This window comes from Panthera tigris, chromosome C2 (genome assembly GCF_018350195.1).
Source record: "Panthera tigris isolate Pti1 chromosome C2, P.tigris_Pti1_mat1.1, whole genome shotgun sequence".
NCBI classification, from domain to species: domain Eukaryota; kingdom Metazoa; phylum Chordata; class Mammalia; order Carnivora; family Felidae; genus Panthera; species Panthera tigris.
This window is the reverse complement of record NC_056668.1, coordinates 603,900-628,952: the sequence shown is the minus strand read 5'-3', so window position 1 is coordinate 628,952 and position 25,053 is coordinate 603,900. Positions and strand designations below refer to the sequence as shown.

Here is a 25,053-nt window from a genome sequence, read left to right as displayed (position 1 = left end):
TGAACAAGAGACCTGTGTTTTCATTTTTCACAGAGCTCTGCAGATTCTATTGCTGTCCCCCCAGCATCCGGATCCTTGCCTCAGCCTCTCCGTTTGGGGAAACCAGCCACTGGCCCTTTCACGGGAGGAGACAGACCTCAGAGGATGGTAATGGGGTCATGGGGAAGGCCCTGAGGGCCGGAGGGTCTGGGAGCCCGGCCAGAGCCACAGCCCCCTGCCCTGGAGGCTCGGTCCTGGCTTCTTTCCACAAATACCAGCAGGCACCTCCTGCTACGCCCTCCACGCCTTCAAAGAGCCAAAGGTAAAGGTACACAGGAAAACAGATGATTTTAATAAAGTGCCACAGTGCCGCGCAGGGGTGGGCGGCGGGCGGGCCGGGTGCCCGGGGCGCGGCCCGGTTGGTGAGAGGCGCCTGTGGCCCCGGGCGCCCTGTCGGCAGACTGGGCCCCTGCCCCGGGCCGGAGGGGACACGCAGGAGGCACGTGGCCCCCGGGTTGGGAACAAACATGTTTATTGCAGGCAAGGCACGGCGGGTGCGGGCGGGCTCACCAGGCGAAGAGCGGCTTGCGGTCCTCCTTGGAGAGCTCACACAGGCAGGTGAGCAGCAGCAGCGCGTCGCCCAGGAACTTGGGGGGCACCACGTCGATGACCAGCTTGCGCAGCGCGGCCGGGCTGCTGTGCAGCGGGTCGGCGCGCAGGTCGGGCCGCTGCTTCAGGATGCCGTAGGTGTTGATGAGGAACTCGCTGAACACCGGGTGCACCTCACGGTTGTAACCCAGCCTCTCCAGGCGCGCGGTCAGCATCAGGTAGCGGTGTGTCAGCTCACGAAGCTTCTTCTCGTCCACCGACCCGTCCAGGGACTTGATGGACGTCTGGGGGGGGTGGGGGGGGGCACAGCGTGGGCGTGGGTGGGGGCGACGGGGGCCCCAGGGCAGGGAGGGGTCCTCACAGCAGGGAGGGGACTCCAGGACAGGGAGGGGACCCTGGGGCGGAGAGGCACACCTGCTTGATCTTCTCGGGGATGTTGGACACGGTGAAGCCATACAGCCTGGTCACTCCCGGGAAGACATAGGCCAGGATGCGCCGGTCCAGCTGGAAGGCGATCTCCCCGACGATGCGCCCGTCCTTCTCAGCGCTGGAGAAGCCCTGGATCTCTGTGAGCAGCGGGGGCAGTGAGCCAGGCTGGGGGCTCCAGGACACGGACGGTCAGGGGCCACCCGCCTTCCTCCTGCCCGTGCCCCAGGATCTACTCTGAGAAAAGGACCAACCTAAACGCAGGTGCTGTAAGTTTGGGGTGAAGCCACTGGGGCCTGGGCGGGGCTTCCCAAAGGGGCCCAAGCATGATGAAGGCGCATGGCCTGCTCCTCCCCACTGCTGCTTCCCCTGCCCTCCACTGTGAGGGCAAATACAAATGGAAAAGAAAACCTTGACTTTCGTGTCACCGAAAAGGAGAGAGACCTATTCTCTTTTCCCTCTTAGAGCAACCTGAGAAAGCTGTGATCCTGAGTCCTCTCTCTGTCCCTTTGAGATGGACAGAAATGTCTTTAAGAGCTTGTTTTACAGCCCAGGACTATTTGTATTGCCCCTCCCCCAGGGGATTCTGGCCAGGCACCTGGGTCAAGAGTAAGCCCTACCAGAAGGCCCGGCCCTCTGACCAGGTGCGTCGGGAGAGGCTAGGTAGGCATGTCCCCTCATCTCCCGAGGGCGGGGTGCAGGTTGACTCAACAACACGTGTGTGACCCATGTGATTCAACATGTGTGTGCCCCGTGTGACTCAACAACACGTGATCCATGTGACTCGGCAACACACTGACCCATGTGACTCGACAACACATGTGATCCATGTGACTCGACAACACGCGTGATCCATGGGACTCGACAACACGCGTGATCCATGGGACTCGACAACACGTGTAACTCATGTGACTCGACAACACGCGTGATCCATGTGACTCGACAACAGGCGTGACCTATGTGACTCGACATGCGTGATCCATGTGACTCGACAACACGTGTGTAACTCGTGACTCTACAACACGTGTGTGCCCCGTGTGACTCGACAACACGCGTGATCCATGTGGCTCGGCAACACGCGTGACCTATGTGACTCGACATGTGTGATCCATGTGACTCGACAACACGTGTGTAACTCGTGACTCTACAACACGTGTGTGCCCCGTGTGACTCGACAACACGCGTGATCCATGTGACTCGGCAACACGCGTGACCTATGTGACTCGACATGTGTGATCCATGTGACTCGACAACACGTGTGTAACTCGTGACTCTACAACACGTGTGTGCCCCGTGTGACTCGACAACACGCGTGATCCATGTGACTCGACAACACGCGTGATCCATGGGACTCGACAACACGTGTAACTCATGTGACTCGACAACACGTGTGATCCATGTGACTCGACAACACGCGTGATCCATGTGACTCGACAACACGTGTAACTCATGTGACTCGACAACACGTGTGATCCATGTGACTCGACAACACGCGTGATCCATGTGACTCGACAACACGCGTGATCCATGGGACTCGACAACACGCGTGATCCATGGGACTCGACAACACGTGTGATCCATGTGACTCGACAACAGGCGTGACCTATGTGACTCGACATGTGTGATCCATGTGACTCGACAACACGTGTGTAACTCGTGACTCTACAACACATGTGTGCCCCGTGTGACTCGACAACACATGTGATCCATGTGACTCGACAACACGCGTGATCCATGGGGCTCGACAACACACGTGATCCATGGGACTCGACAACACGCGTGATCCATGGGACTCGACAACACGCGTGATCCATGGGACTCGACAACACGCGTGATCCATGGGACTCGACAACACGCGTGATCCATGGGACTCGACAACACGCGTGATCCATGGGACTCGACAACACGCGTGATCCATGGGACTCGACGACACGTGTGTAACTCATGTGACTCGACAACACACGTGTGCCCCATGTAACGGGTCCGGTCCGCCTGGCTGTCTTGGCAGCCTCTGCATCACAGGCTGGTTTAATGTTTACTTGATAATAAAACTCTTCCCTAAGTTTGTGGAGAGGATTGCTGGGTGGGCAGGAGGTCCTGTCTAACTGTCTTCCTGATGTTTCCAGGCCCAGCAGCCACCCTCCCCCCCAACACCTGCTTCCAAATCTGCCCTCCTACAGCAGCCTCTGTTCACTGAGCAGCAGACAGGCGGCCACGCCTTCAAAACCCTGTGCTCTCCGAAAAACACCCTGCCAGTCACTACCGTTGGATGAATCTGACATGGAGAGACCCAAAGTGAGGGGGCCTGCGTCAGAGTCAGGCAGAGCCTCTGCGCTGGGGACCCTCCACCTGACCGGGGCCCCCAGGCCCGTGCCGCTTCCACACTCTGCTCTTTCATCCCTATGAGAGACACTTAAGAACAGAGCCATCTGTAGAGCCTTTCCTAGAGCCCCTGTGGCTTTTCCAAACCTGACCGCGATGCAGACCCTCCAGGGCATTGACCGGGTGCAGCCCACGAGGCCCACCCAGCAGGCTCCAACACTCAGGACACCCCACACCAGCCCAGGGGAGCCTCCCGTGTGGCCACCTGAGCCGTGAGCACTGCGGAGCCCCAGGACCAGCCACACCTGTGACCCGTACAGTTGGCCAACTCCCGTGACTGTGTCCACATAACCGCTAGTCCCAGAAAGCTGCCAGGTCACTCCCACCGCAGGAACACGGTAGCCCCTCCCAGCACATAACAGCCAGTCAGCACGGGCTTATCAGCTCCTTCCAGGACAGGCTGGACAGCCCGAGAGGACAGGCCGAGGGGGTAGGGGACAGTGCTTCCACTCCCTCAGCCGCACCTGCAGGCACTGAGCGGGGAGTCCATGACCGAGGCGCACGGGGCACAGTCCATGTGGCTCTGCAGGCGGATGTGGGGAGGAGGAGGGGCCACAAGTGTGTGGATGCAGATGGCCCAGAGCCACATGTCCCCCAGCAGACCCCGCGAGGAAGGCCTCGGAGCTGTGGGGCCCTGGAGCCAAAGGATCACCGGATGGGGAAAGTCGGATATGAACGGAGATGGTGCAGGGCTCCAAGGGCGCAGGAGAAATGCTGGGGTGGAATGCCGGGGAAACGGAGCCACAGAGGGTGTCAGGAAGTGATCTGGTGTCACTCGAGCAGCTGGAGCGGCAAGAGGGGCAGTGGCTCCCCACACAGCTCTGGACCTCAGGAGGTGAGCGGGTGAGGGAGGTTCCTGGCAAGACGCCCCCTCCCAGGAGCACCACCTGATGGGGATTCGGAGCCCTCCGAGGCATCCTGGGGGGCGGCATCCGCTTTCTTTCCCCAGGAGCGTTTTCTGGTCCCTCTGGGACTTCATTCATCCTCACCATGATCCCAAAGGGGCCTCAGACCCCACTTACAGACAAAGGAACTGAGGCATATGGGGCACAATGCTTCCCCAATCATTTAAAAATGTTTTTTATTCAGATACAATTCACATCCTATAAAACTGAGTCTCTCAAAGTACGCAGTTCAGATGCTTTTCTATATTCACAGTTGTACAGCCATCACCGCAATCAAATTCCAAAATATTTTCATCACCAAAGCGATACCCTGTACCCACTGTCAGTCACACAGAGCTCTCCCCGCAGCCCCGCAGCTACCAAACTACTTCCTGTCCTTATGGATGTATCTATTCTGGACATTTCATGCAAGTGTAGCCACGCAGCAGGTGATCCTCGGGCTGGGCTGGCTTTCTCTCGGCTGTTTCTGAGGTGCCTCCACACTCCAGCAGGTGTCAGCACAGCATTCCTATCTGGGGCAGAACCAATCCCGTTGCGTGGATGGACCACATTCTGTTTATCCCTTCGTCCGTTGAGAGGCCTTTGCGCTCTCATGGACAACGTTGCTATCGACATTCATATAAAAATTTTTGTGTGGGGGCGCTCAGTCAGCCAAGTGTCTGACTTCAGCTCAGGTCATGATCTATCTCATCACTTGTGAGTTCGAGCCCCACATTGGGCTCTCTGCTGTCAGGCAGAGCCCACTTCAGTTCCTGTCTCCCTCTCTCTCTGCCCCTCCCCAGTTCGTGCTTTGTCTCTGTCTCAAAAATAAATAAAAACATCAAAAAAAATTTTTTTTTAATTTTGTGTGGACAAATGTTTTCAGTTCTTTTAGATACATATACCCAGGAATGGAATCATTGGTAATTCTATGTGTAATTTTTGATGAAATGCCAAACTGCTTTCCACAGCGACAATGTACATGGGTTCCGATTGTCTCCACATCCTCTCCAACACTTATGCCGGTCCCTCATTTTTTTATAGCCGTCCTAGTAGACGTGAAGTGGTTTCTCATTGTGGTCTCATCAGTATTTGGCTGATGACTGAGGATTTGGAGCACCTTTTCATGTGCTTATTTGTCATCTATACGTCTTCTTTGGGGAAATATTCATTGTGTTTTGCCCATTTTTAATTAGATTGTCTTTTTACTGTGGAGTTGTAGAGAGTTCTTATATATCCTGGATACTAGCCCCTTATCATCTGATTGACAAATATTTTCTCCCACTCTGTAGGCTCAGTTCACTTTCTTGAAATGTGTTTCTCTGAAATACAAAAGTTTTGGGGCGCCTGGGTGGCTCAGTTGGTTGAGCATTCAAATTCAGCTTAGGTCATGATCTCATGGTTCATGAGTTTGAGCCCCGTGTCGGGCTCTGTGCTAACAGCTCAGAGACTGCTTCAGATCCTCTGTCCCCCTCCCTCTCCCTCTGCTCCTCCCCTGCTCGTTCACTACCTCTCTCAAAAATAAATAAACATTAAAAAAAAAAAAAAAAGATTCTCCCTCTGCCCCTCTCCCCTGTTCATGGACTTTCTCTCTTTCTAAAATAAAAAATCAATAAATACAAAAATTTTTACTTTTGATACAACCCAATACATATACTTTTCCTTTTGTTGCTAATGCTTTTGGTGTCACATCTGAAAATCTATTGCCAAATCCGAGGTCATGAGATTTTTCTCTGTGTTTTCTTCTAAGTGTTATATGGCTTTAGCTCTTTTAGATTTTTTTAGGTCTTTGATACATTTTGAGTTAATTTTCACATGTGGTGTGAGGTCCAGCTCATTCTTGTACATGTTTGTCCACTTGTCCCAACATCATTTGTTGCAAAGACAAGTCTCTCTCTGCTGACACAAGCCATGGTGTCCATGTTGCACATTAAACCTGTAAATGCCTGGGCTTATTTCTAGAACCTCAATTCTACTTTGCTGATCTCTGTACATCTGTCTTCTGACCACCACACTGCCTGGATTCCCGTAGCTTTACAGTAAGTTTTGGAATTGTGAAGTGTAAGTCCTCCAATTTTGCTCTCCTTTCTCAAGATTGTGTTGCCTGTTCTGGGTCCCTTATATTTCCACCTGAATTTCAGGAGGAGTTTGTCAATTTATGCAGGGAAGCCAGCTGGGATTGTGATGGGAATCACGTTGAATCTGCAGGTCAACTTGGGGAGTGCTGCCATCGTAATGATGTAAAGCCTTCTGGTCCCCGAACATGAGATGTTTTTCCACTTATTCAGGCCTTCTTTACTTTATTGCCGCAGTGCACTGTAGTCTTTAGTGTTCTCCTTCCCTAATCACTTTGCGAGGCTGCATAAGTACCCAAGAGTTCGAGCTGAAAACCAGATTGACTGCACAGCAGTTTGTCAGGGCAGATGAGGGCCATGAAGCTCAGAGTGCAAATTTCCCCTTCTATATTCATACACTTCTCTAATCAGGAATCAGTCTCTCTTACCATCCTGTTCTGTCTTTAAAGCATAAATTGGATGGAAGAAGTGATATATACCTGAGATGTTCTAGCAATAATTTCTAGTCCAACCTTGGCCTTCCAAGATTCAGCCAAAATCTATTCTTCACAGAAAAAAGTCAACAATATTGATAAACCTGTAGCCAGAAATATTAGGGGAAAAGAGAAAGAGGACAAAAATTACCACTATCAGAAATTAGAGATGGTCTCACCGCAGATCCTACAGATGTTAAAAGGATAATAACGGAATACTAGAAACAATTTTATGCTAATAAATTTGACAGCTTAGATGAAATGGACTAATTCCTTAAAAAACACAAAAGCTCACTATCGTGAGTGAATTGCCAAAGCTCCCTAAGAAGAAATAGATCATTTGAATAGCTGTATATCAACAAGGAAACTGAACTTGTGGCAGGGGAAATATTCCTACAAAGAAAATTAAAGACTTGGGTGGATTCAGTGGTGACTTTTACCAAACATCTAAGGAATAAATGATACCAATTCTACATAAACTCCTCTACATAATTAAAGAGAATGGAGTACTTTCCACCTCATTCACTGAAGTCAACATTAACCTGGTACCAAAACCAGAAAATGACATGAAAAGAAAACTATAGACCAATATCATAGATAGCAAAAATTCTCAACAAAATTTAGGAAATTAAATCCAACAATACAAAAAAGTATAATACGTCACGACCAAGTAAGGTTTATCTCAGGAATGCGAGGTTGGTTTACAATTCAAAAATCAATCAATGTAATTAACCATATTAGCTGAAACAGACTACAAATAAAAACCAAATGCTCATCTCAGTAGATGCAGAAAAAGCATTTCACAAAATCCAATATCCATTCATTATAAAAAAAAACTAGGAATTAAAGGGAACTTCCTCAACCTGATAAAAGTCATCTACAAAGACCTGAGCTAACATCATACTTAACAATAACAGACTGAATGCTTCCTAAATTAGGAAAAGATAAAAAAGAAAAAGTCCACTGTCACCATTTCTTGCCAATGCAATAAGATAAGAAAAACAAAAGGAATACAAACTAGAAATGAAAAAATAAATTTGTCTTTATTTGCTAATGACACAATCATATATCCTAAGGAATCTACAAAAAGCTACTAGAACAGTGGTGCCTGGGTGACTCAGTCAGTTAGCGTCCAACTTTGGCACAGGTCATGATCTGCTGGCTTGTGAGTTCAGGCTCCGCATCAAGCTCTGCACTGGCAGTGTGGAGCCTGCTTGGGATTTTCTCTCTCTCTCTCTCTCTCTCTCTCTCTCTCTCTCTCTCTCCCTCCCTCCCTCCCTCCCTCCCTCTCTCTTTCTCTCTCTCTGCCCCTCCCAAATTTGTAAGCTCTGTCTCTCTCAAAATAAATAAACTTAAAGAAATCTACTAGAACAAATGAGTTCAGGGGGCGCCTGGATGGCTCAATAGATTAAGCCTCTGACTTCAACTCAGGTCATGATCTCACATTTCATGATTCATGCCCAGTATTGGGCTCTGCACTGACAGCACAGATTCTCTGTCTGCCTCCCTCTTCTCCCTGCTCCCTGACACTCTGCCTCAAAAATAATAAATAAAAACATTTAAAAAAATAAGTGAGTTCAGTAAGGTTGCAAGATACAACATTTTTATTTTTCAGGGTTCTCTAGAGAAATAGAAACAGAACCAACAGGGTGTGTGTGTGTGTGTGTGTGTGTGTGTGTGTGTGTGTGTGTGTGTAGGAAATTGGCCCACATGATTATGGAGACTAACAAGTCTCAAGATCTGCAAGGTGAGTTAGCAAGCTAGAGATCCAGGGAGACTGAAAATGTTGTTCTAACCTGCCTTTAAAGGTCTGAGAACCAAGAGAACCAATGGTGTGGTTTCAGTCCAGAGCACTGCAGGCTTGAAACTCAAGAACATGTTTCAGTTCAAAGCATGTTTCAGGTCCAAAGGCAACCAGGCAGGAGGAATTTTCTCTTCCTTGGGGTAGGATCAACCTTTTTGTCCTATTCAGGCCTTGAAGTGATGGGATGAAGCCCACCCACACTGAGAGGGCAATGTGCTTACTCAGTCTATTAAATGTTCAACTCATCCAGAAACACTCTCACAGAAACACCCAGAATGTTTGACCAATTATCTGGGTAGTTCTTTTCATGGCCCAGTCAAGTCGACAAATAAAATTAAGGATCACAGGAGTAAATACACAAAAATCAACTGTGTTACTATATACTAGAAATGAGCAATCAGAAATTGATAATGATAAAGGCAATACTATTTCCTATAGTATCAAAAATGTGAAAATACTAAGAATTAATTTATCAAAATGTGCAAGATCTATACATAGAAGACTATAAACACTGTTGAAAGAAATGTTTAAAGAACTACATAAATGGAGAGACACACAGCATTTACAGACCCAAAGGTTCAATATTGTTATTATTAATAAATTGTTAATTTCCCTGAAAACTGACCTAATCAATCTGTAGATCCAGAGCAATCCCAATCAAACTCCTTGCAAGCTTTTTTGCAAAGTTGGACAAGTTGATTCTAAAACTCATGTGGAAATGCAAAGGACCTACAATAGCCAGGGCAACTTTGAAAATGGAGAACAAGACATTATATGAATGACGATCTTACTTTAAAGCTACAGTAATCAGGGCACCTGGGTGGCTCAGTCGGTTAAGCGGCCGACTTCGGCTCAGGTCATGATCTCGTGGTCCATGAGTTCAAGCCCCACGTCGGGCTCTGTGCTGACAGCTCAGAGCCTGGAGCCTGTTTCAGATTCTGTGTCTCCCTCTCTCTGACCCTCCCCCATTCATGCTCTGTCTCTCTCTGTCTCAAAAATAAATAAACGTTAAAAAAAAAATTTAAAGCTACAGTAATCAAGACCATATGTACTGGAATCAACACAAATAACACAGCATGACGGGGGGAAGGTGTCCAGAGATAAACTTATACATATATGAACAGTTGATTTTTGACAAAAGGGTCAAGGCAATTCAATGAAGAAAAAATAATTTTTCTAAACACTGGTGTTGGAAGAACCCAACAAATGCAAATCTCATACCATGCACAAAAATTGACTTGAAATTGAAACCTATTGGCTTTAGGTTGTAAAACCTAAAGCCATAAAAATTCCAGAAGAACACATAGGAAACAATCTTTGTGACCATGAGTTTGACAAAGATTTCTTAAATAGGACACAAAAAACATGAACTGTATAAAACAAAAAAAAAATCAATAAACTGGACTTTATCAAATTAAACAGTTTTGCTCTTTAAAGAACACTTATGCAACTGGAAAGGCCAGAGAGTGGGAGACAACATTTGCAAGACATACACCCAGAAAAGGATTTGTATCCAGAATATATGTAGAACTCTGACAACTCGATCATAAGATAAGCAAGTCCATTTTTTTTAATAGGCAAAAAATGTCCACAGAAGCAGCCCCAGACCCTGGCCTCCCAGCCACACTCTCCTCCCTCTGCAGGAAAATGGAGAAGCTGTGCCCAGCTGGTCACCCAGACTACTGCGCCCTGGTGCCCGCCCCTGCCTGGGCCATACCGTTAAGGTAGTAGCTCCTTCTCGTCCTGTCCCCAGACGGCAGGCTGCTCTCTGAGAAGCACACTTTCTTGGGCCGGACCATCTCCCTGGGCTCCAGCAGGGTCTTGTCTGCCAGCGGGTCCTGCAAGGGGTTCAGGAGCGGGGACAGCTTCCTGTCAGTGCCTCGGGGTGCACGCAGCTCTGGGGGGCTGAGGAAAGCCTTGAAGGGCACGTGGGAAGAGGTGGCACAGCCAGGGGAGGCGTCATCCTCACTGGAGATGGGGGCATGTGAGCACAGCAGGTCCTCCAGGGAGGACGTCTGCAGCTGGGAGGGTGCATCAGGGACGCCACTGAACCTTCCAAAGTCTGCACCTGGGACGGGGAGGGAGGGCAGGTCAGGCTGTGTTCCTGAGACATCCCTAAGGAGGGAGAGAATACAGAAGAACATCCACATACCCAGCCTCAATCTGTGACACCCCACCCCGTGTTTCAGAGCCCTCCTCCTCCCTCTAGAGAATATGACACTGTGGGTGCCCAGCCCACCTGAGGAAACCACCAGCCTCAAGTTTATGGGCATGGCAAGCACACGTGCCCCCGTGCGCTTCCCACCCACCTGGGAACCCACACACAATACAGAGGGATTTGCTTATGCTTTTAAATGTACATAAATGGTATCATCCTATACATGTTTTATCCTGCAAAATACCTTTTTGCTGCAGCATTATCTTTTTTTGGGAATTCATCCATATTGAATCATTGGGTAGCTTACCTGATACATTTAACCATTTCTTGGCACACATGGGCATGCATGCATGCACGCATGTGAGCGTGCACGAGCGCGTGCGCACACACACACACACACACACACACACACACACACACACACAGAGCAATTTTCATATCCACTGCCCTGTTGATAAGCATGGGGATGACTCCTGTTTTCCTTGAAAAAGCAAAGCTATAATCAGCATTCCTTAATGTGCCTCCTTGCTCACAGTGGGCAAGGTGTGTGCTGTTTATACTGTCTACACTGGGCTCAGGTGTGTGCTGTTTAACCTCCTCTGTATTCTACATCAGTGGTCCCCGGGCAGAAAACAACACATGGCTTTTCCCTAATCCCCAGTGATAGTGAACATCATTTCATGTGCTCATCGGCCCCTCAGGTTTCCTTTCTGTGAATTTTCTTTGCCTTTTCTCTGCTTGTTTTTTTTGGGGGAGGGGTAGTCTTTAAAATTATTTGTAGCAGCTTTTTTTGTCTCCTGCATACTAATTCCTTGTTGATGAAAAGTGTTGTGTCTTCCCGTGGGTGCCTTGCTTAGGTCTGAATCTCTTTTATACTGACTCTCATGCAGAAGTTTTAAATTATAATGTAGTCAACTTTAACTTATCGATTCTTTTTGATTGATAAAATCCTTTCTTACCCTCATGTTATAATCTTGTTCTCCTGGCAATAAGGCAAATATATACTTGAGAAACAGTGTGTTTTAAGAGCTATCATGAAAAATTATACCCTAAAAGGTGCCTCCTCAGGAACCAACTGATCTATCTCCAGCAATGATTTCTCAGAAAAAAATGTTCAAAAAAAGACATCCATTAGGATGTGTCTTGCCTCCTGTTGCCCATGTGGCCAGGAGAAAATTGCATTTCCTCAGAAGTAAAAGCATTCTCCCAAGTAACGATCACATCGAGGAAGAAATAATAATAAAAAACAATGATTATTGAGAAATAATGAAAATCAGAACATTATATATTAAGACATCAGTACGTTTAAAACTGTATTTGGACTGAAATTAGTAATTTAAATGCTTCAATTACTTTTTAAAAATCATCTCAGGGCGCCTGGGTGTCTCAGTCGGTTAAGCCTCCGACTTCGGCTCAGGTCATGATCTCACGGTCCGTGAGTTCGAGCCCCGCGTCGGGCTCTGTGCTGAGAGCTCAGAGCCTGGAGCCTGTTTCAGATTCTGTGTCTCCCTCTCTCTCTCTGACCCTCCCCCGTTCATGCTCTGTCTCTCTCTGCCTCAAAAATAAATAAACGTTAAAAAATTAAAAAATAAATAAATAAATAAATAAATAAATAAAAATCATCTCGAAATTAAACATTCAAATCAAGATATGAAGAGGAGCTCTTAAGAAAACAATGAACACGACCGCGAAATACACCGCAGACAGTTCTGTGAAAGTCTACAAGACCACGAAACTGTGGAAAACTACCTTAGGGAAACAGAAAACATGAAGAAATAAAATTGGAAATGAGAAAAGCAACATAAGAAAGACCAGGAAGAGGTCTGAGTTACAAGCAACCATTATACACAACTGCATCGTCACTAAGATTTCAGTAACAGGAGAACTCTTGCGGGAAATTATTTTTATTTTTTTTTTAATTTTTTTTTTTGACGTTTTTATTTATTTTTGAGACAGAGAGAGACAGAGCATGAACAGGGGAGGAGCAGAGAGAGAGGGAGACACAGAATTTGAAACAGGCTCCAGGCTCTGAGCTGTCAGCACAGAGCCCGACGCGGGACTCGAACTCATGGACCGTGAGATCATTACCTGAGCCGAAGTCGGACGCTTAACCAACCAAGCCACCCAGGCACCCCGGGAAATTATTTTTAAATGACTCAGTAAGAAGTAGAAAAACTAAATGGACCAGTAAGCAAAGAAGAAAAATCTAGAAGTTATAAAACAATTATGCTCTGAGGGCTGCAGGCCTGGGGGCCTAGTGGTAAATTCTTTCAGGCTCCAAATGATTCTTAATCCCTATATTACATAAATAAGGTTGGAACACTGAAAAAAATTAAAAGATGCTTCTTGATTGAGATTATAACTGGTCACAAGTCTGGTATCAAATCCCCAAACAGAAATCCCACAGAAAGAAGACCAAAGCCCAGATCCAGGTAGGAACAGAGTCCCCAGATCCTGAGCAAAGACCCATCCTAGTGAACACCAGGACAGACAACAGGAGCCCGGGCCTCCCGATGGAGCAGGCCAAGGGCAGGAGCTGAGGGCACCCTACCAAGGCCAAACAAGGTCATGGAAACTGAACAAAACAAGCTGTTTCTCAATTTTTCTTGTTCTTTAAAAAGAAGGACTAGAAGGGTCCTCCCAGCACCTAGCCTGCATGCCCCTCCACCCCCAGGCCCAACTGCCACCAGAGCCAGGGTTCTGGGAATACCAAGGGCAAAGACAAAGGCAAAATTAACAAGTACACACACTGTCAATCTCATTTCAATCATTTGCACACAGTGCGGTTGTAGACTCAGAAAACAGACCAAACTAACAAGCATAGCACACAGGGCACACAGGCAGCTGAGGAAGAGGCTGGTGTGCGAGCCTAGCCACTGTGCGTGGTCCTATGGGTCAGGAGGGCACTGGAAGGGTGCAGAGGACACAGCATCTATTTCAACAGCACAGGGCCTTTGACCCAAGGATTTCCCGGCCGTTACCCCAATGGCAGGTGGCAGGGGGCTGGAGGGCACCGCCTGGCCTGGCGCCGGGCTGCTATTGTGGGGAACCCCTGCCCTCCACCCCGAGAGTCGCTCCAGCGCTGGAGTGCAGGCCCTGGATCTAGAAAAGAGGACCTCCAGGTGACAAAAGTAAGGTGGATGGAGGGGGCAAAGTATAGAATAGTTCAACCGTGTTTAAGGGAACCCAGAAGATCCCCTGATGTGCACATGAATATCCACCACAAATTTCAGACAGAAACCCAAGAAAATGTTGACAGTGGCTTCCTTTGGGAGCAGGGCCAGGAGCACGAGCTTGGCCTTGTATGTTACATCCTCTTGGGGTATTTATAAGTTTGCCAGGAGCTCCTGTTGTTGAATGAAGAAAACAGGTTTTTAAAGCACACCCTGCGTTGAAGGCAGACGTTAAGGGCCCATGGGAAACATGAGCCATTGCTGGTGGCAGTTCCCTTCTGTTCACAAATGTCTGCTGCTGTGTTAAGAGTCGTTCCAAACTCCAGTCCCCAAAGAAGGCTGAGGGTTGTAGCCAGGCCGAAGGCAGCGTCCCAGAGCCCCGGGAATGGGGGTGGCCCCTCCCTGAGGATGGTCAGCCATGCTGACGTTGGCCCACGCCCTGCAGCAAGGGCTCCAGGCCTCCATGTGGAAGGCTTGGTGGTGTTGGGCTGGCCCAGGGGACTGGAGCTCCTGCTAAGACTGGTGTCTGGCAAAAGTCTGGGATTGCTAGGGGTGACCCACAGGCAGGGGTGCTGGTTGTGGTCCCAGAGACTCTGCCCTGACCTAGGCCCTGACCAGGGTCTCTCCAGGGGCAGCCCGACCCTTGTGAGTCCGCACCTCTACTAACCAGGCATGGGAGGGAAGGTGAGAGAGGGAGGGCCCCAGCATTCCTGCCAGTACTGACACAGGGGTGGCTCTGAGCCCTCAGAGGTGGCCCCAGCCTGACCCAGTTCTCAGGACAAAGGACAATGAAGTCACACTGGGTTTGATTCTTGGCAGTAATCACAGCAGCTATGAGGCTTGGTGACAAGTGCCTTTTGCAGCCACTGCACAATGCATCCCTGGTGGCCCAAGAAGGCAGCACTGACCCTCTGTGGGATGTCACACAGGTGACAAGTCCTGGGAGGTCAGTCCCTCTTCAGCAAGTTTCTGGTGACAAGTATGTGCCTTGGCCTCTGGTGGGAATTCAGAACTGGTGGGGATAGGGTTTTCTCCAGCTGCCCCTTGGGGCGTCATTGTCCTCTTTCTGCCATCCTCCACCCCCACCCTCTGCTTGTCCAAGCTCCCTCTTCAAGGTCCTCCTTGAGGCTGAAGGACCCCAAGGACATGTTTGCCCAAGGAGCTTTGCATCCATGAGCTCTGTGCAGGGGGCTGGTGAGTAGCAGCTAGTGAGATGGGGGGCTAACCCCCACCCCATTTTCTAGATGAGGCTTCGTGGCCCAGAGGGCCTTACCTGAGGACACACAGGAGAATGGGGAACTGGGTCTTGGTTTACTCAGACCTGAGGGATGGGAAGGGGCCCGAGACCACCGGCATCACCGAACCAGGCCCCTGCCGGGGCACAGCGGCCTCACCACGGCTCCTGGACCCCAGCAGCCAGCTGGGCCCTGCTGTCCTGCCTGTAGCCTCACCTGCGCTCCCGGGGGAGCTGTCCTCGGGGTAGGCGGGTGCCTTGGGGAAGAGCAGGTCCCGGCTCCCAAGGCCCAAGCGCTCCTGGCAGCTCTCGCTGAGCAGACGCTTCAGCATCTGGTTCTCCTTCATGAGGCGCACCTGCTTCTTCAGGTCTGCATTCTCACTCATGAGCCTGTTCATCAGCTCACTCCCCTCGGCCATGGCCACGTCTTTAGGTGCTCACGTATGGGCCTGCGGCCCCATGGAGGTGGAAATCCGGTGCCGTAGACGCTCCAGAAACAGCCCTGGAGTTCCACCACTGCCTGGCCTTCCGCAGCCTTGTGATGTCGCCCTTAAAGAGCCAGTGCCACCCCGGCCGTCGCCCGTCCCACCCGCCGCACCCACAGACCTCCCCTGGGCCGGTGCCCACAGAGCAACACCTCCCACCAAGAGTGAGTGCCGAGAACACAGGGAACGGACAGGAGGAATGAGGACGGGTCTTGAGGGGAGGGCAGCCAGCTCAAGACAGGAATGTTCCGGCACCTTCTAGCAACAGCCAGAGCACTGGGCTGAGGGGAGCATCGGGCCATCCACACCGTGTGGCATGTGCAGACCTCAGGGGGATTCTGCCTTTACTCCGCCTGACTCATGGTGTCTCTGCCCATGAGTGGCTCCCCATTCTGGGGGGTAAGCGGGATCCCCCAGAACCGAGGCCGGTGTCTGGTGTGCAGACACGTATTAGGGTGCGCACCTGGGACACACACTTTAAGAAAAAGGGGCAGTGGGGCAGAGGGAGGGGAGCTTGGGTGCCCCCAACAGCCCACAAGCCCCGTGGACTCCAGGAGGGCTCTGATCTGAAGGGGCTGGCAGTTGGAGGCAGCCTGCTGACCACACTTCCCTCGTAAGAAGGGCTGGACTGTGAGCCCTGAGCGACCGGAACACTGACTGTTACTGGACCTAACTGAAGACTCCCCCCGACCGGGCACAAGGGCTGTCCGGACCAATCACACACAGACCTGTGCTTGTGGAGTCCTGCCAGGGTGCAGATTTCGGTCCTCGGGTAGTGGGACCACCACAAAGCCACCCCAACACCCGCTCTTCCAATTAACTACTGAGGGCAATAAATGCACTCAGCACTGTTTCCTGGCTCTGGAGTTCTTGGTCGTGCTTCTTGGCAGCCGTTGAGGCACCAGAGAGGTCAGTCATGTCCTGATCCTCTTGGGAAGGGATAGAGTCCAAACAAGGAACCAGCATATCCTCCATCCTTCAGCCCCAACACCCAGGGTTCCCCATGCCACATCAAGGGCACTCAGGGTACAGGTAGAACAAAGCCATTATTTTCCCCAGACTGCCAAGTTAGCATAAGGTTCCTTCAAGGAGAGAAAGCCTTGAGTCGGGTTTTGTGGAAAAGATTTTTTTTTCTTTTTTAATTTTTTTAAATGCTTATTTATTTTTGAGAGAAAGAGAGCGTGAGTAGCAGAAGGGCAGAGAGAGAGAGAGGGAGACACAGAATCCAAAGCAGGCTCCAGGCTCTGAACTGTCAGCACAGAGTGTGATGCAGGGCTCAAACTCACAAACCATGAGATCATGAGCCAAAGCCGGATGCTTAACCCAGGCACCCCTGGGGAAGAGGATTTCTAAGTCCCAAACGTACCTCATGCAACCTGAAACAGGCCCAGTGTCTGGACCCACAGCCTCTCACATCAGACAAGGACAGCGGGGACATGGGTAGTGCCCACTAAGCAAGGGTGTGCAGGAGCTCCCAGGAAGGAGGATGGATGTCTCCCCTCGAAACCCCTAAGAGCAAGGCCCTGGGACATGAAAGCATCCCCCCTTACACCATGGCATTTAAAATGCCATTTCTTATGACCCCTAGAAAACCCTATGGAAATCATATCCCCTCCAGCCACAGGACCATCACCCTCTGCCAATTTTCTGATCATGATGCATCGTTCTTTTATCACTGGGTTCAACTTGCTAGTAGTCTGTTAAATATTTTCTGTATTTGTGTGGGGAAATTGATCTGTATTTCCTTTTCCAGTAATGTCTTGGTCTGGTTTTCTATCAAGGTCACACCCTCTCAAAGGAGTCGCAAAATGTTCTCTCCTCCTCTAATGTCTGGGTATTTGTGTTAGATTGTTATTTCTGTCTTAAATGATTGACAAAATTCACCAGGAAGCCATCTGAGACTAGAGCTTTCTTCTAGGAAAGTTTTAAATTTCAAATTAATTTCTAAAATAGATACAGGGTGATTTAAATTTCCCACTTCTTCTCAGGAACACCTATATAATAACTGTGTCTTTCAGGGGATTTTTCCGTGCCTGCGCTGTGGAACACTGGCACTGAGCACCCCACGACATTCCCTTATTGTACTCTGTGGTCTCATGCCTCTGAGGACAGACCGCATGGCCACAGCAGAAAGCCTAATGTGAACGTGGAGCCAGCAGCGCCAGCAGGTGTGTGCAGCAGGACATGAGGATCAGCAAGCCAGGCAGCGCGAGCAGTGGGATGCAGAGAGGCAGCAGCACGGTGAGCTGGAGCTGACCACGCCAGGTCAGTAGGCCTGGGGGTAACCAGGCTGGACACTGCCTGGTGTCTGCGGGACCTGTGGCAATGCACCTTTTTAATGCCTGCTGTAGGTGTCCTTTCTTTCTGGATCAGACCAGAGGCTTGTTAAGTTTCTCCAAGCATCAACTTCACTGATCTCCTCTGTTATGTTTCCTACAGCATTTGACTTGTGCTCTTTTATCTGGTATTTCCTTCCTTCTACTTACTCTGGTTTTTAAGATTTTTTTTTAATTTTTTTAATGTTTATTTTTGAGAGAGAGAGAGAGAGAGACAGAGTGTGAGTCAGGGAGGGGCAGAGAGAGAGAGAGAGAGGGAGAGAGAGAGCGCGCGAGCATGAGCAGGGGAGGGGAAGAGAGAGAGAGGGAAACACAGAATCTTGAAGCATGCTCCAGGCTCTGAGCTGTCAAGACAGAGTCTGACGCAGGGCTCAAACCCATGAACTGTGAGATCATGACCTGAGCCAAAGTCGGACGCTTAACCGACTGAGCCACCCAGGTGCCCCTGGTTTTAAAATTCTTAAGGTGGACATTTAAATCACAGATTTGAAACCTTATATAGTGTTAATATTTCAGCCTGTAACCATTTCTATGACCACTGCTTTAGATACATCCCACAAATTTTGATGTCATTTTTTTCACTTAGCTTGAAATATTTTATTTCCCTTGTACTTTCATTTATTGATCATTGGTTATTTAGAAGTATATTGCTTAATTTCCAGATATTTGGGATTTTCTCTTTTTTTCCCCCATCACAAATTATGCAGTCAAGTTTCCTACATTTGGGGAAATCGCAGGGGTCAGCACATTCGGAGTGCAACGGTAGCTCCCCTGCCAAGTATTCTTTTTGTCACTGATTTTTAATTTCATTCCATTACAGTTGGAGAATACACTGTATGGCTTCAATCCTTTCAAATTTCCTCACCCCGCATGTGGTATTAGTGAATGATGGTTCATAAGCTCTTGAAAAAGAATGTTAGGTGAAGTGTTCCATAAATGTCCATCACTTCAAGTTGGCTCAAGATTTTGTCTACTCAAGATTGTTCCTGCTGAGACAATGTTGAAATCTCCCACTTTATCGAATTCCCTCTCCCTCTGCCCATTTTTGTTTTTCATATTCTGAAGCTCTGTTATTAGGGCATACGCATTACTGTTATTAAATGACTCTTTGCTTCTAGTACCATTCCTTTTCCTGAAACCTACCTTATATTAATATAGTACTTTTCCTTATGATTAATGTTTTTTCATATAGTTTTCTAAACTAGTCCTTTTATCCTGTATTTTTGCATTTAAAATTTCTCACGGACAACACACGAGTCATGCTTTTTCATTCAATGTGACAGTTTCTGCTTTTAACTAGAGCACTTGGCCCTTCAATTAGTAAAATTACTTAAATGGTTGGGGAGCCTGAGTGGCTCAGTCGGTTAAGCGTCTGACTTCGGCTCAGGTCATGATCTCACAGTTCGTGAGTTCAAGCCCCACGTCGGGCTCTGGGCTGACAGCTCGGAGCCTGGAGCCCGCTTCAGATTCTGTGTCTCCCTCTGTCTGTCCCTCGGCCACTTGCACTCTGTCTCTTGCATTGTCTCAAAAATAAATAAAAACATTAAAAAAAATTTTTTTTTTTAATTACTTAAATGGTTGGTGCGGCAGTTTTCTAGGGCTACATAACAGCAGACTGGGTGGCTTTAACAACAGAAATTTATTTTCTTACAGTTCTGAAAGCACAAAACCTGAGAATCAGGTGTGGGCAGAGTTCTGTCCTCACGTGGTCGTTCTTGTGTGTCCCCTCATCTCTTCTTAGGACACCAGTCCTATCAGATCAGAGCCACCCTGTGACTTCATTTAACCTTATTATCTTCTGAAAGGCCCCATATCCAAATTTAGGTCCTTTTCTTCCAAATGAATGTTGGGAGACACAATCCAGTCCACAAGAGTTAGGTTTATCACATTTTCTATCGTCCTGTCTGTTCTTTCTTCCTGTCTCCTTTGGGATTATTTTGTCCCCTTTATCAGTTTTCTAGCTATACCCCCTTTCTTTTTTTTAGTGGTTTACTCTGGGTTTACAATAGGTTCCTTTTACTTACAACAATCTGTGTCCTGGTAAATACTGTCACTTGGGGACGCAGCACTTGACACACAAGGGGAGCCCTCTCGGCAGCATCTGCTGTTGTCCTCCAGCACATTTCTTGTCCGTGTTCACATTCTTGTTTTTGCCTTGAAAAGTTAATTCTATTTTAAAGAAGTTTTGTTTGTATGCTTGTTTTTAACAAAGGGGAAAAAGCCTTCTACACGTAACATTTCTGGGCCTCATTCTTTGGTGCAGATCAGTTTCCACCTGGTTATCACTATCCTTGGGCCCAAACAACGTTTCTTGTAGGGCAAGGCTGCTGGAGTATTCCTTCAGTTTTGGTTTGTCTGGAAAGGGTCTACTTTGCCTTCACTTTCGTTTTCTGTGAATAGAGAATTTTAAGCTGACCAATTTTTCCCTTTTAATACTTTATAAAGATGTCATGCAGCACTGCCTTCTGGTTTGCATTTTACCTGATGAGAAGTCAGCTGTCCTTCCCTTTGTTCACCTGTATATAACATGTCTGTTTTTGATTGCTTTTAAGCCTTTATTCATCACTGGTTTTCATCAACTCATGATGTGCTCTGGAGGAGGTTTTGGTTTTGGCATATTTCATCTGTGTGATTGTTCTGTGTCTGCTGAGCATCACAGATCTATGGGTTTATATATTCCATATCTGGAAAAATTTCAGCCATGATTACTCAGATGTTTTTCTGCCTCCCTCCCACCCCATTCTGTGAGACTCCAATCATATGCATGTTGGGTCGACCACACAAGATCATCCAACAGGTCACTGGCTCTTTTTTTTTTTTTTTAAAGTATTCTGGCCACCATGGGCTGTTTCAGTGCTCACCTGTTCCTGGATGGTCCAAGAATAGTCCCCACTTCTCTACCCCCTCCCAAGAACCAGAGAGGGCATCAAAGACACAGGGTCTCCCAGCCCACTGCGTCTCATTCCCACAAAAGGCCTGGTTGTGGGGAAGGTATCTGAGGCCACCTGAAGCCATGCAAACTAGCTGTTCTCCACTTGTCTCAAGCATGGGTTTCAGACACTCCCTGGGCCATCACTGTCCCCAGAGGAAGGTTGGAAATCACCCACCAGTAGTCATCATGGAGAAACTAATGGGTGAATCATTTTCACTGAAGAAAACAGGTAACCTTAAGTTATCCATATCACCCTTATATCCTCCTGAGTGATGACAGGGAGTCTTTGAGACAGCACCCAAAATCCCAGGTGAAAACGCCAGGCACGAAGTTCACACCACAGAGTGGCCCGGTGCTCTCCAGAGCAGCATCCTCAGCCTCCTTCCATTGCCACCTATGTGGGTGACTATGGTGGGATCCCACCGCGAGCAGATGCCCTAGCTGTGACCCATCCACAACCGGTGAGACCAGCATCTCCCCAACTACTGGGGCTGTTGTGTGTAAGCTCCAGCCACCTCCTAGAAAGCTAAGCACCAAAACTGAGGTCATAAGAACAAACCAATCTGACCCCGACCCATGCCTCATGTCCTATTGACTTTCCTCTGTTTCTACCCTCAATTCCTTTTTAAACAAAGTGAATCGTGAATAAAAATTTATATTGCAGATGGAGACAAAGATAAATCAAGCTGACCGATTAACCTATAATTAGCATAACTGCTGAGGTAAGAAAAGGATAAAGAAGCAACAGTAAATAGCATTACTTTTTATAACATTTTATTGCCTAAATAAAATTTAAATATATGTAGCATATTGATTAGGTTCAGTAAGGAAAAGTATTTTCTTAGAGTTGAATTTCCACTGTGAGTTAAGGATCTATAGTTAGAGAATTCCTCAAAGGAAAGGTTTAAAGTTTACATCTGGTGAATGCAGAAAATCTAATATGGCTCCAGCAAAAACTTCCCAGTAAATACTCAGAATCTGCTCCCAATAACCAAAAATAATTTGAATTCAAGCATCTTTGATGATTTGCCCAGGAAAGAGAGCCTGATTCTTTTTTAATCTCAAGTACAACTGACACGCAAGGTTGTGTTAGTTTCAGGTGCACCACACTGATTCAACTGTGTACATGCTCAGTACCCCCAAAGTAAGTGCAGTCACCACCCAATGTGACTGCCGTATCATCAGCTATATGCTTCAGGCTGTACTTTCTATCATTTGACTTACATATTTTATAACTGGAAGTTTGTGTTCTTATGCCCTTCTCCTATTTCACTCATCCCCCATCCTCTCCCCTCTGGCAAGCACCAGTTTGTTCTATATTCATGAGTCCATTCTGTCTATTTCTGTTCTGTTTTGTTGAGAACTTGATTTTTAATTAGGCTGAAGCACATAATTTCCATTCAAAACAACATGCACCTGCTCATCTTTAAGCAGTTACTCTTATCCCCTGAAACTGATGAGGTGGTGGCCCAGTGTCCAACATGGTATCCAAGTGAGTCTCTGAAAACCCCAGATCTGTGACTCTTCCCAAGATGAGACAAAACACAAGTGTGACATGCTTCTAAGGGAATTACATGTCAATTTATTAAGGTAGCTGCCCACAGAAGTGACAACATTTGCAGTATAAAAGTAGATTTTCATTTCTTAGGTTTCATTAACCCTATGATCTGGCCATGGCTGGGAGCCTACCAGGGGCAGCAGCCACTTCAAGGAGCAGACTGTGGTCAATCACCACCTATGTTGCTATTACCCCAGCTGGGGAGAACAGGGGCCACGAAAAGAAGTGCAAGAGCAAACCCGATGATTTCAAAGGGATCCCAACAGTTCCTTCAGCCAAAATAAACCCGAGTTTAAAAATGTCTGGGGAGAAGTGCTGATGTCAACAGGTATCCACTGAACACCCACTACGTGCCACACAGTGTGGCAGCCAGTAGAGCCGACGGGGCCATCTACGTGTACACAAAACCCAGCCCTGCAGGGCTCATAGCAGAAGCACCACCCTGGGGCAAGAGAAGTTAGTGAAGGAACAGCTCAAGCCCAAAGCAGGCAAGCCCCAAGCAGAGTCAGGGATGGCACTCAAGGCCAAGAGAGCTGCAGGGTCAAGGCCATATGGTACAAAGTCTCAGCAATGGCCCTGTAGGGATCTGGGCAGAGAATGGCAGGAGCAGAGGAACACTCAGACATCTGGCTGTCTGAGGGAGGACGGTCTGCCAAGGGAGCACAGTCAGGGGCGGCCACCAATCCAGGAGGTGGCACAGAAGAACAGGCAGAGAGGCACTAGGGTGGCCAACCAGAGCAGGGCCCTAGGGGCAACACCAGGCCTGGATTTTATTCTCATCAAAGCCCTTGGTGACTCCTCACAGCCACACTCCTACGGAAGCCCTGAGCACATGACCCACTTGTCCTCATAGGTCAAAGGCAAATCCAGAGCCCAGGTTTTTCCATCCTGGGCCCCAAATCCATGCACACCAAACCAGACATAGAGCCAGAAGGGAATTGAAAGGTTTAGCTCCTAAGAGGCACCACCCTGGAATTCCAGCCCTCACTTCCTCTCAGAGCACAAACCAGGACACGAGCATTGGCGGCGGCCAAGAGGGCACCCTACAGCATCAGGCCCGTCCAGCCAGCAGCGCTGACTGCTCCGCTGTGCCTGGCACACGTGGTGCCCCATGGTGGTAACCACTAAACCACTCACGAGCACTTGTCCCTCGTCACACTTAGTCTCCTGCCTGAGCCTGTCAGCACGAGACACTGCAGGCTACAAACTCGGGAGAGAGGGATACTGGCGCCCACAACTGGTGACCACAATGCAGCGTGGGTGAGCCTAGGGTGTAGGGCACGGCCAGCAGCCACATCTGACTCCCCTCCGCACAGCCACAGACACTCGGCGAGTCTGGTCCCTGTCCCTTGCCGAGCCCGGGGCCGCCACGGTGAACAGATCACGTCCCTCAGCCCCACAGACAGAAGAAACAGGAAGAGCCAGCCTAGCGGCAAGCCCAGTCGGGCTGGCTCCTGGGCAGCACCGGGCAGGAAGAGGTGAGGCCGCACTCCCCTCTCCCAAGAACTGAAGTACTGGTGGAGAAAGCCCTCCCAGCCCCAAAGCGAGGCCGCACACCCTGGCTAGGTGCTGCAGAACACACTGTGCCAGGGTCATGGCTCATCTTGTTCCTTTCCTCACCTGAGCTCCACGAGCTCTTCTAAGAACTAAACCTACCCTGAAAATCCAGTGCCTAAAGCCACCGGCCCCACCCCTGCCCCAGGCCTGGTCCCACCCCGGGGAAGGGGTTTGTGAGGGGCACTGGACCCCTGGGCAGGGGATCCTGCAGCTCACCGGGATGATGCCCCCTTCCTGCCCCGCCCTCCCAGATGACAGTGCCCACCACCCACCTGCCTGCCAGGCACCCTCAAGGGCGGCCAGCAAGGGCACTCTCAGGGTACAGGTGGGAGAAGCGGCCAAGGGCCCAGATGGGGAAGATGTTCCTGTAGCTGGTATAGTTGATGACACACGACTTGTTGAAGACGCCAGGGATGTTCTCCTGAAAGAACACAGAGAAATAAACACAAAGGCTCTAGCAGGTGGCTAAGGGGCTCCCTGAACAGAGACCCTAGCCAGAGAGCTGTCAGGCTCCCAGAGGTGGGGGGGTTTCCGAGGGAACCTCTGCAGGCCATCCCCCTGCTACCACCCTAGCTCTGGACCCCTCGCCCTGCAGCAAACCCTCTGGCCTGAGTTACCAGCCCCTCACAGCTGTCATCCCTGGACTCATCCAAGGGAGGGGGTCAGCCTCGTGTGACCTCGTGACCCCACATCAGAGGAGACAGGTGAAGGTGCTCCTGCACTCCATGCTGAGGCAGAGCCTGAGGCTATCCAGCGTCCTCTGCCCCAGTACCACCAGCCCTGCCTCCGAGCCAGGACTTCATTGTAGACCTGCTTCCACCACAGGCGCTCATCAGCATCAGCGGTGTTCACTAATCTCAAATCCCCAAAGCTGAGACCCCGCCCGCGAGGAGGTCACCAGGGACACAGGGACAGCGTAGGGCTGTGAAAACATTCGTGCAAATCGAGGTCGGTGCTGGGCCTCGAGCTCTTCAGACCTCCTCAGCAT

General features: G+C 49.1%; 2 protein-coding genes, 1 long non-coding RNA gene and 1 pseudogene across 9 annotated transcripts in view; 1 reads left to right on the top strand and 3 right to left on the bottom strand.

The window, feature by feature from the left end:
* Positions 1 to 308: 308 nt before the first annotated feature.
* Positions 309 to 15,708, bottom strand: SPATC1L (spermatogenesis and centriole associated 1 like). Its single transcript, XM_042998736.1, has 4 exons — positions 15,415 to 15,708; positions 10,350 to 10,700; positions 1,003 to 1,154; positions 309 to 872 (listed from the first exon to the last, which is right to left on the bottom strand). The coding sequence occupies exons 1-4, from the start codon at positions 15,614 to 15,616 to the stop codon at positions 546 to 548; spliced, it is 1,032 nt and encodes a 343-aa protein (XP_042854670.1). The 5' UTR covers positions 15,617 to 15,708; the 3' UTR covers positions 309 to 545.
* On the top strand, positions 14,836 to 22,809 carry LOC122241989. 3 transcript variants are annotated; one of them, XR_006222118.1, is made up of 5 exons: positions 14,836 to 14,909; positions 15,631 to 15,846; positions 17,701 to 17,947; positions 21,615 to 21,672; positions 22,599 to 22,809. It is a non-coding gene; the product is annotated as an uncharacterized LOC122241989 (long non-coding RNA). The 3 variants fall into 3 exon arrangements; XR_006222120.1 differs by having other exon boundaries at positions 14,901 to 14,942; XR_006222119.1 differs by lacking the exon at positions 14,836 to 14,909 and adding an exon at positions 14,951 to 15,157.
* LOC122230898 lies at positions 18,685 to 18,804 on the bottom strand (annotated as a pseudogene).
* The window catches only part of LSS (lanosterol synthase), a 34,293-nt gene continuing 28,861 nt past the window's right edge, over positions 19,622 to 25,053 (bottom strand). For 3 of the 5 annotated variants that reach the window (XM_042998732.1, XM_015534657.2, XM_042998735.1), the window contains one exon: positions 21,708 to 24,486. In XM_042998732.1, coding sequence (XP_042854666.1) covers positions 24,355 to 24,486 — 132 coding nt within the window. In that variant the 3' untranslated portion in view covers positions 21,708 to 24,354. The other 2 variants (XM_042998733.1, XM_042998734.1) reach the window with 2 other exon arrangements.

Coding starts and splice junctions, on each gene's coding strand:
- SPATC1L (XM_042998736.1), bottom strand. CDS start 15,616: ATGGCCGAGGGGAGTGAGCTGATGAACAGGCTCATGAGTGAGAATGCA. Junction 10,701..15,414: donor CAGCTCCCCCGGGAGCGCAG/GTGAGGCTACAG, acceptor TCCCCGTCCCAG/GTGCAGACTTTGGAAGGTTC. Junction 1,155..10,349: donor AAGGAGCTACTACCTTAACG/GTATGGCCCAGG, acceptor CGCTGCTCACAG/AGATCCAGGGCTTCTCCAGC.